At 46.0% G+C, this 11,425-nt stretch overlaps 1 protein-coding gene across 11 annotated transcripts in view; it reads left to right on the top strand.

Annotated features, from left to right (window-relative positions):
• LOC105568302 (homeobox protein 5-like) overlaps positions 1-11,425 on the top strand; it is a 277,344-nt gene that overhangs the window by 239,739 nt on the left and 26,180 nt on the right. For 10 of the 11 annotated variants that reach the window (XM_012023870.1, XM_012023869.1, XM_012023866.1 and 7 more), the window contains exon 6: positions 8,365-10,322. In XM_012023870.1, the coding sequence (XP_011879260.1) occupies positions 8,365-10,322 (1,958 nt within the window). Of the gene's footprint in view, positions 1-7,712; positions 8,095-8,364; positions 10,323-11,425 lie in introns of those variants that run through there. The other variant, XM_012023872.1, reaches the window with a different exon arrangement.

Below are 11,425 nucleotides of genomic sequence, written 5' to 3'. Positions count from 1 at the left end.
CATTGGAGAGAACTTTTTTTTAAAATTTCTCCCGAATGTATTGTAATCGCGAAGATTACAATACGAGAGTTTTCTGAAATTTTACCATGCATTTCACTAGTAATTATACCGTTGGTATACATTTTACTAGTAAAACGTATGGTAAACCTTCAAAAAATTCTCATAAAGTTCTTCAAAATACGACACTGTTCACGATTACACGATTTTCAGGGTAAATTTTAAGAGAAAATTCCCTCTGTGTAGAATTTAAGTTTTTAAGAAAAAGAAAAGAAGAAAAAGAATTTAAGTAATTAAAGTACGAGTCTCTGGCAGTGATGCTCTACTGCAACATAATCGGTGGTTCCGCATGATCGAAGGATAACCGTTAAAATTTCGCGAACGTGACTCTCGAGATTTTTCCTAATTCCCTTGCGATCGACTCGATTAAAAGTCGGAGGAGATCACGGAGGAGCGAAACAAAGCGATGACTGCGTCGCAAGAAGCGGAGAAACTGAATACAGGGGGGGGGAGGGGGATGACTCGGCAGGTATTAGAGAGGCGAGATTCGCATTCCCGCATTACTGTCACGCGAGTAATTACGCACCGTCGAAAGCAATGGTGCAGGAGATGGGTGGGATGCAGGGAGGACGAGAGGAGCAGGAGGAGTTAGAAGGGTTGCTGTCGCTGCGCCACTGGCTCGGCGTCTCCCGCGTTGCGCGATTCGCAGCCAACGGGAGAAACCAGAGCTAATAAAAGCCCACAATTACCTCCGGTTCGAGCCATTTGTCTTGACGGGCGTCTCATGCCCGATATAATTCACCCTGGCAACAACACATTGTTGCCTAATGAGGTGTAAAACATTCCGAGATATCTGGCTGTCTCGGGCTGCGAGGGCGGTTTCCGTAAAGGCGATTCACGATATCGCGATAGTACTTTCTCCGCCGCGCTTTTGCACTCGCAATCAGTCTGATTCTTCGCCGTTTCCGAGAGTCCCCGTGGAGTCTCGACGAATTTTCCCGATCCGCGTGTATGGGCCTTTTTTGGAGAATTACAAACATGATAATTGTCCGGGGAGAAATTTTTTTTTATTATATAAAGCACGTGTCAGATTCGCGTGATGTTTTATTAGCTATATGAATTCATTGAAATCGAAATTAATCCTACAAAAGTTATATTGCGACCTCCTCGTTTCAATGATTTGATATTTGAACGTAAAAAATTCTCATTACACAATCTCGACTGATAAGTCCCAGAGATTAATTTCTGCCATTCAATTTCGTAAATTACATCGAGACCCGCCGATTCGAAGCGTGCTTCGCGTTCATACTTCTTTTTATTCCGAAAAGTTCACAGGATTCAGCACAAATCATACAGTTTGCCAGGCAATGCTTGCTCGTTGCGTCGCGCAATCCTTCAAGGTATTTCGCCGGCGCTGTATGGAAGAAACGTGCCCCGTCAATTCGATTTAGCCGAGGGATGTACTACGTGCCCTTTTCACTCATTCTCACCCCGTCCCTTGGCCATTTTCGCTCTCTTTTCTCTTTGTCTTTATTTCGCCGGAGCGGCAGTGATTTGCTGCGATAAAGCCGCATCGACAGGCGACGTACGTGTATCGCGTGTCGAAGGACACGCTCCTTCTTTCCGAGCACGGACCCTCACCCGGGCGCCCTTCGCGCGGCAAGACCGATCGGAGCAGAGTTTATGATATATTTGTAATCATGTTACCCGTTACGCGCGTGCCCTTCCGTTACAACTGCCTCTCGTAACAAACGGCCGAGAATCTTTTTTCATTGTATGCGCCCGTGCTCCGATAATTCGTTAGAAAGCAAAATTAACGTTTTTGCGTGAAAAATGTTTACATTGCCGTGACACTTGAGATATAAAGTTAAATATTAGAGCTTTCATATTTATCTCGAGTTTGATGCTTTACTGCGATTTGATTGTACGCCGGCAACGCTTGTAATTCATCTCATTTATTACCTAATTTTAACGATACGGAGAGCACTGAGGAGAACGATGTTCAAATTCATTGGCGTGCATTGCTATACATACATATAATGTCGCGACGCGAGCTGCGGCGGGAGGGTCCTCGAGTTTTAAGGGCCGTCATCAGTGCGAGGCTCGAGAAATTGCATCGTAATCCAAGAACGGCGCGAGGCGGGCCGCTTTTCGGGGAGGCAATTCCAGCTACCCGTAACAATCTGGCGGCGGCGTCGGCGGAGGCATATTATTATGGCTATAGTCCCGGACAGTTTATTCCAGGTTCGTTTCCAGATTTACTGCCCTCCTCGTTTTGCAGTAAGAACTCGCGACTCGCCGGCTTTAAAATCGGGCCGCCTTGAATCGCATGAGATATCGCTCGCACGAACTTTCCGTTAACATTTTACGGAAGACTTTAGAAATACTAGTTATAACGCGCACTTACAATGACAGTATAAACCCATGACGTTACATTGTATTCGAATCTTACAGTAGTTTTAAATAATACAATAGTATTAAATACATTATGTTTATTGCAAGTAAAAGTAGTGCTTTGCAAATTGGAATATTTTTCATTTTTTTAATTTGGATCTCAAAATTATATGTAATAAGCATTCAAGTCTCCTCTGTACCTCTTTATCTGCTGCTGAAACGATACATTTCTTTACTATTAATTGCATTTTTGCGGCTGTTAACTTATATATAAATTATCGTACGTAAAATAAGAAGAACCGTGATTACACTTCGTCGTGCTATAGTTACGGTAAGAAAAATACTTGGAAATATTTATTGCCGAAAGTAGAGAAGATAAATTTGCAGTAAGGTGTCAGGTGAATGTGAAATTCATTAATGCGGATCTTCAGGCTGACTCGAATAACGTTATTCCACGTATAAGAAGCGCGTATATACATACTGGTACTTGTCACTATGACATTATCGATCCGATGGTACGGTCGGACGTCGGTTGGTCCGAGCACAGTCGCTTCTTACCAGCCCCCTCGTTCCCTTTCTCCCTTTCCCCATATACCCGTCTTTGCCGCCCCCTTTGCAACCCTTTAAGGTCGCCTTTCCAGCGGATATCAGCATTAAACCCCTGGGAGACGTGATGTCCTTTTCAATTTCTCCGTCGCTCGTGGGATGAGGATAGCTGAGAATGCGAAGCTTTGAACGGCTCCGAAGTTTGCGAACTCCATCATGCTTCCGCGCCCTCGCATATGATGGAAGATCATTTTTTATGCCACTTACGCGACGCAGAAATTCCGTCCGTCCGTGTGCTTGATTTTTGAAGACGAGCCCGGATTCATCACGCGGACTAGACGTATCGCGCCAGTTACGGTCTCCTTCCGAGGCGGCTAAGCTCGAAAGGACGAAATTTTATAAGCAGAGAGGCGTAAGGGAACGGTCGTTTCACGACGGCGCAGTCGCCGGCCTTCGTAACTGCGAAAATTTGCGGCCTCCCACCGCCAACGGGCTCGCTATAAATCAGTTGAAATTTGTTATGCGCGGCACGCAGATGGTTTTGTTATATGAAAATATGTGCCGCGCGGGGATGGTGTGTAAGTATCCCTCGGTAAAACACGTCCCTTATATCCCGCGCGTACCCTCGGCCCCGGTCGCCTCGCCCCGCTTCTTACACCCCCAGACAGGCCCGAGGCGTCATGCTGTTCTGCGCTCTCTTTAATTACACCCCGAAACCGGGACGCGTGACGTATTGCCGTGTGGCGAAAGGGACAAAAAAGCGACCTCGACTTCGAGCTAAAATCGTTGATCTGCAGCTCGGTCGTTAATCAACGCCTCGATCGGCGATACTTAATGTTTCCCAGAATGTGTTTCGCGCGTACGAGTAACAAGTATCGAGAAATTTCACCCGCGCACCCGCACTTTCGTAACTGTTAATTCCACTGCACCTCCTACTGATCCATTAAAATTTTACACACCATTTAAAACCTCATATATTTACAGATAGAGAATTTTCCAAGCAATCTTGAATCTTTCAAACCCCGGCTGAGGCAATATTTTTCGCAATAAATTTCAAATAGAAATTACTCAGACCCTGACATCCTGTCACGGCTCTTCAGTCCTTATTCTTTCGAATTTGTGTTCGTCACACGAGAACCTTACGAACTTTATCAATTTGCAACCTTGTATATTTCATCACAAGATATATTTTTTGAGCCGAGAGGGTTTTCTCTCGGTAGGTTGTCCACGAAATTTGTCGATTCGCTGAAATTTTCGGAGATGTAACGTGAAGGATTTATTGGAAGAAAGTCCGGCGATGGAAAGGCCACTTAAAGGCCAGCGCTAAATATTTGATCAGAATTCGATTGGTTTAAGACGTCAGCCGGTAAGCGAGGGTATGCTCATGGGACGGGCGAAAAAAAAATAGGAAGAAAAGAGGAGAAAGCTCAACGAATGGACGGACAGTTAGTGCCTAGACGACGGAGTATTCCCTCGAGCTGAACGGCAAAATGATGTCCAACCTAACAGCTCGGCTGTCCCGGTCACAGCATTCTTCTCTTGCTGTATCAGAATCTGCTTTAAAATCTTCTCTGTCGCTCCTGCTCGCTCTTGCTCCCCCTTTTTTCTCCGTGCTACAGGAAGCGAGCAATGACGGTATCTCGAAGCGGCCCAGAAATAAAGTCAATTCCGATACCGTTAGCTTGAGACGAGATTTACAATAGGAGTGACGCAACTTGAAAAGGACATTACTTGCGTCGTTAATAAAATGCACGTTGTGGAAAGTGCGCTATTACCATTTTCTTGGATGTATCATGGCAACAAGGTGAAACAGCGTTAGAATAATGAATTTAAACGAAGTTAAATAGTTTTTGTCAATATAATATTTTAAACGTCTTGGGTGTAATTTAACCGCGATAAGTTTACCTTTGTTCAGTTATAACAATTAAGCTCATTGCCGTTTTCATGCGTGAGTCGTTAGCGGCAGCGAACGAGGGAGCACAAAGGTCGAATCGCGAAAATTCATGCGAATCCACGTGGTGCCAAGTGGGGTGCATTAGCCAAGTTCCCCATTATCCACGCGTGAGAGACCCCTAAATTATCCGGCGCTCGCCTAGCGCCGATCTCGCCCACCCTCGCACGTTGGCGAGAAAAAGATGTATGACTGCCTTTTCTCGAGAACACCCCCGCGACAGACTCCAGGGTGAACGCGTGATTTTCGCAATTGCAAAGGAACTTGCTACGTATCAATATATTTACGCGAAGAACGTTCAGATTGTCCTCCTTTTCAAGTCCCGTTTATTATCCATAATTTGGCGTCACAATTTATTTTACCGATTACGCTACTACATTAATCTAGTAGAGTGATATTGAGCGGCGGTATTATACTTTCTAATTAAGCGCTGACAACTTGGGAGTATGGCTGATCTGATTCGCGTCTTCGACGTACTTAACATAATCGTTAAAGGATTATAATCTGTTGATAATTCGTTTAATTGGGATTTAAAAAGAAGGAAGACTGACAAACGACATTGAAGACAGACAGCCAAGGAAGGTAAAAGGGAGAAGAAGAAAAAGTGTGGATCGAGGACAAGAAGGAGAGAGGAGAGGGAGAGGGGGAGAGAGAGAGAGAGAGAGAGATTTGTATATATCTATTAATGAATAGAATGAGTGAGATAGAAACGGATGAGAGGATAAGACAATGGCAAAAGACAACGAGAAATAGAGAAGGAAGGGGAGACTCGGAGAGAAAGGGGAGGGGGCGAGAGACAGAATCCGAAGAACCACCAGGAAGATAGAGAACGCAAGTTTAGGCTATCTCTCCGAGCACAGTTCTAAGGAGCTTCCTTTAGACTTTAGTGACGTGATGTCGCCTAATACCCTAATCCTCGCAAAGGAGGCACCATCGTCCGCCTCGCGTCCCCGCGTTCTGTTTAACCATCTTCTCATGACCGCACTATTGTCAAAAATTGTTAATTGATTGCTGGAGAAGTAGATGACATTACTTTTTACATCACTTGCGTCCTTCTCGAAAAGTCTTATGAATCTTGCCCAAAACATGGCGACGTGTTTTTTATGTTGTTAAATCGGGAAATTTGATGTTATTCATTAGCCGCTGTAACGAGTAAAAATTAGAGCGCAATTGTTCACGAGATACATGAAAGACGCGTGTAGCAACCTCCGACGGAGACTTCGACGGTGTCGACGATGTTTCCTTTTTGCGAGAATTTAAAATCAGCCACATCTGCTGGGTTACTCATCCGTACTAAAACCATGCCTGCATTTTAATTATTCCCTACAAACCGTGAGGGCCAACACATAATTGGTGGGTAGACCGGGACTCATCGATCGCCAAATTAAAGGGATTCTAGCTCTTCCCCACGTCGCGCTCCATCCTCTCGCCCTTGTCCGGCCCGTCCTTACCCGTTCCACTATCGAAGGCCAGTTTCAAGAGAGCATTGGTCCGCAAAGAAAAGTGATAATGTCTTAAGCCGCCGGTGCGATTTAACTTCCGATTTTGGACGAGGGCACTCCCGCCGTCCTCCCACCGCGGTCCGTAGCAAGAGTTCGTCGCTCTAAACTCCCGGCTACGTGGTCTGAGGAGGGTTTAAGGTTTAAGGGAAGCTCTCTCATTCCTTGGGATCCTAGGGAGCCCCGCTAAGCGCTGACGTTGATCCTGCTCTTCTTCTGCCTCTACTACCTCCAGGAGCTCGGGTTTATCTAATTCCAGTTGTAGGTTCCTCCTATCGCTGTAAACCTTACGAGCGTACCAAAGGGCGAACGTTGTGCAGTTAAAGGCCTAAAGTCTTACAAGTCATCAGAAAGATGGTAATTTCCTAGTTTCAAATAATTTGTAATCGTTAAGATATTCCGCCGTGATATTTTCTGAGATATCAAATTCTCATCACTAGCTATATAGTTCATAATTTCAAAACTTTTGCTATTGAACAAATAAATGTTTTACTTTACATGCATAAATATGTGAGACTGATGCGCGCGCATTAACATTCGCGTATTCAGTATTACGTGCACTACATTTCATCACAACTTCGAATTTGTAATGACTCTCGAAAGCTGCCCAAGTACCGTGTCTCATACTATCGCTTATCAGAGATTCTATGAAGAGAAAATTAGAAATCTGCATATAAGCAAAGTTATTTCTGTTCAAACCGACAGAGATTTCACTTTTCCTTTGAAAATTCAGCTGCGCGAAGAACTGGCGAGTTGCGAAGGGAAGTAGATCCGCGAGGTCGCTGGCCGGGACCAACGTTGCTCGGATTCCTAAAGCGGTAAAGAGAACCAGGTAGCACGTACAGTGGCGCGTCAGCCCGCGGGATAGCGGAGGGGTAGTAGAGTACATACACCTATATGTATACATATACACATACATATATAAAAATAGATGTATATGTGCATGTATATATATATGTAAACGCAAGTGGATATAAGCGGGAGAGGTGTGTGCGGAGCACGTATACCTCAACGCACTGGGAAAGAGAGAGGGAGAGAGACAGAGTCCTAGGTGTGCACCCAGGAACCGTGTCCCCTTCTACGATAACCAAGGCGGGGGTCGAGGTGAGCAAGGGGGATGTGCAGAAGGGCTGGGAATCGTGCTCCAGCCGAGCTCAAGGGGGTGGACAGTGCGCAGAACCCGCCCCCACCTTTCGCGACGAAGCAGAAGCCGTCGACTGCCCGCGCAAGTCTTCATCCCCTCCGCGGGCGACGGAAGATCGCCACCCCCGAACGAACTTAAACATAGCACAGTAGCTCGCGAGCACCCCGTCTGAAAGGGCCCATCGCGTACACGAGCCGGACTTGTGTTATCTATATACATATACATATATACACATATATATACGTATGTATATATATACATATGTATATATAGTTATATATATACACATCGGCGGTTTGTCGAGCGCGCGTGTCTTCACTGTGTGCGTGCGCGCGTGCGTGTCACGCAGTGCTTGTCTAAATATCCCGAATCCGCCGCAAGAACGAAGCAAGATAGAACGTGCCCCGCTAGAAAAAGATAAATAACACGAAAAGAGCCAAGCGATCGTTCACCGGGACAAGCAGGGAGAGAAAGAAAAGAGAGAGATACAGACGCATCTGAGCTGCATAAAATGATTCTTCGGATGCGTGGCCACGCACTCGACATTCTTTGGCGGATATCAGGTGAATTCTCTTGAGAGACAGACCTTTAGACTTTGAACGCGCTGTTAAGTAGATGGGACGAAGGGAGAAAGAAAAGTGACCTGTGGCAGGCGCTGGGGATCCTTCTCTAACGAAAGTGCGGTGCGGATTCTGAGCGAGATGGATTACCTTTCTCATTAGATTGCGCCGGCCTTCGACGATTTTGCACTCGTGTACCGAACGCACCCTTGCGTCTCTTGCGCCCGCATGGCAGAGCAGACTTGCTGATCCTCTGGAATTTTTGTGTTCCAGGGTGGAACTGACCAGCGTGCCGGGCGGACAGAATGCGATGGCTCATCTCAAAAAGCGGAAGCTGGAAGCAGAGTCGGTCACGCAGAATCCTAAACAAACGCAGCAGCCGTCGCAACAGTCGCAGCAGCAATTGTTGATCGGCAGGAAGGGCTTGCAGACGAGCGCGCCGCAAGAGATGGAGATGACTGACGCTGCTACGAAGCGGAGGAGGAAAAGCGTTCGTGAGGATGATGTGCGAAAAACGATCGACGTCGTTGATCCTAACAAAAACATACCGTTGCCCCAGAAGAAGCGTGCGTTTACATCGGGTAACTCGGGTAGTCCAGCCAGGAAGTCGAGCAAGCACAGCGAAGAGCCCGAAGACGACGAGACCCTCATAAGAGAAACGGAGGCCGCGTTGAAGAGTCTGTCGGGCAGTTGGCCGGGGCCTAGGGGATCCTTGTATCAAAGAGGCAATTCGGATGAAGATAGATACGAGTCCAACTTTGAGAATCTCTTCGAGGAAAAGAAAGAAAATCCTAAATTGTCACCCTCGTCGATATCAACATCTTCGAGTACGAGCAACGACACCGGTTGTTCGTTGAAGGACGTGATAACTCTTCGCGGGCAACAGGATCGATCGGGTAAGATACAATCGAGTAAGCAGCAAGATTCGAAGCAACAACAGCACCCGACCAAAATTAAGAAAGACCTGGACAATCTGCTCAAGATAGAGAACGAATGCGCCAATATTCAGTCTCAAGTTAACAACGTAAATCAGAACGAACCGCCGAAAATTAGACCGATTTCCGTTCGCTCGTTGTCAAGTAAAGAGAGGAATGAGAGGAACATGGTGAGCGCACACATTGACACTCAGGGAAGGCAATCAGACAAATATTCCAGGTACGACCCGCCAGATTTTAACGAGTTAGTCGATGATTCGTCCAACGAACTAGAAATTGACATGTCGGATCCGGCGGCTGACAAGGACGAGGGTGATCGGGACAGGTCGAACGACCGGGAGCGGGATCGGACGTGCAAAAACGGTCAATCACCTCAAAATATTAGTAGACAACAGCAGCAGCACCAACCACTTTACACCAACTATCAAAGACAATATAACGATAGCAATATGAAAGTCTCGTCTGCGGGAACTACGTCGTCCTCGTCGCCGCCAGCGAGTTCTCCGTTTTCGGCAACATCTGCCTTCAGGCCGCCTAACACGGACCATTCGAAAGCGTCGTGCCGCGGCTCTTCGTCGGTCCCAGTAGCCACTTCGGCGATTCCACCGATTGGCCCGTATCCAGCCGCCGCTACATTCGTCGGATATCCGACGCCCGGACCAACGATGCCAACGCCGCAGCCTGTGCCCGGCATCTCGCCCACGTCCGGGGACAAGTCTACAGTCTCATTATTGCAGCTCAAGTCCTCGAAGGAGGAGAGCCATCACGTGACGGCTCATGACGTAGCTACCAATTCTGGGCCTCCCAGCAAAAGTCCTACCGGCGGCCTACCTTCCGTCACGAGTCCCGACTCCTCGAAACAATACACGATCCTTCAGCCCGCGGGGGTGGGCTCCAGGGCGGCCAGTGCGATTCAGGATATCGCGAGGGAAGGGGTGGTGAGTGTTGCCGCTGTGAGCAGTTGCACCACCGCGAACAGCGGCAGTGCGAGCAACGTCAACACCGCGAATGCGAACGGCAACGGGGTGGCCGGCAATAAAACTACCAACGGGAACAACGGCGCTAATGACAGCAGCAGTACTGCGAATCCTGTCGGGAATCCTAATGCAAACAGTATCGCCAGTATAACCATTACGACTGCGTCGACGACCACTACTACGTCTAGTCCGACAGTCGCTGCTGATGTGCCTTCGGCGAACGGCCAGCAGGACAATGTCATGAAAATGCCAGAGAGACCCGGTACCTTCGATAGTGGCAGGCCGGGAATGTCTATGTCTCCGTCCAGTCTCGGCAGAGGTGAGGATTTCTTGTCTCTCGTGTTACAAAAAGATGCGTACATCAATTTGTTACGATGAAATTAATACTGTTCTCGTTGATTTATCACAATGGAATTATTTCACACATTTCTTTCAATTATAACTTCGAAAACTAAAGAGCAAGTTCCGAAATCCGAAATATATCATATGTAAGGGAAAAAGAAATTTACTATATACAAATTAATATTGTTTCTGATACTGACGCGATTGCTCCTTTCAGTCGAATAGAATGTAACATTGTTACTCTTGGAAACATTAGTATTCAAGTTGTTAGTATCAACGCAATCATTCATAAGTTACTCAACTTCAGCTTTCTAAAATACTGTGTCCTTTCTCCGAAACAATAGATATCTTATTTAATCTCCGATGTGGACAATTGAAGTTTACTAAATTATAAAAGATCTAACTACGACGATATATTTTTTCTTGGATATACAGGGTGCACTAAAGCCCCCGGATATCCTTTTAATCACAGATTCTTTAGAAAATTTCAAGACGAAAATTCTAACACAAAAATGTCGAGGTTATAATAGTTTTTAAATAATAAGCGATTACATTTCACACAAATGACAGGCCAGAGATTTCGCGCGCTCAGGCACGGCGACATGACAAGTGATAAAAGTGTTTCCACGAATGTCGCCCTTTTTATGATTTGTGCTTATCACATAAATTTTAATAATATCGTCGCTATACATTTTCCCGCTTCTTTACGCGTTGTATTAGTATCTTCTCTTTACGAATAATGGACGTGTGAACTTGAAACAACTTAAAAATAAGTCAAGTAAAAATTTGCAACATGTAACTTCAAAGTGTTGCGGCTGTCAAAGGTGGTCGATCAATATCAGTTACCGTGAAGGTTGTTACTGTGCTGAAAAGGGCGACATTCTTAGGAACACTTGTATCACTTGTCATATCGCCGTACCTGAGCGCGCGAAATCTCAGGCCTATCATTTGTAAAATACAATCGCTTATTATTTAAAAACTATAGCCCCGGCACTTTTGTATTACAGTTTTTGTCTTGAAGTTTTCTAAAAAATTTATGATTAAAAGGATACCCGGTAATTTTAACATAGGAGATAAGTA

Source organism: Vollenhovia emeryi, unplaced genomic scaffold, assembly GCF_000949405.1.
Source record: "Vollenhovia emeryi isolate VEMERY1.0 unplaced genomic scaffold, V.emery_V1.0 DF939130.1, whole genome shotgun sequence".
Taxonomy (NCBI): Eukaryota; Metazoa; Arthropoda; class Insecta; order Hymenoptera; family Formicidae; genus Vollenhovia; species Vollenhovia emeryi.
Note: the sequence above shows the minus strand (reverse complement) of the source record. Positions and strands in the feature narration are given on the sequence as shown.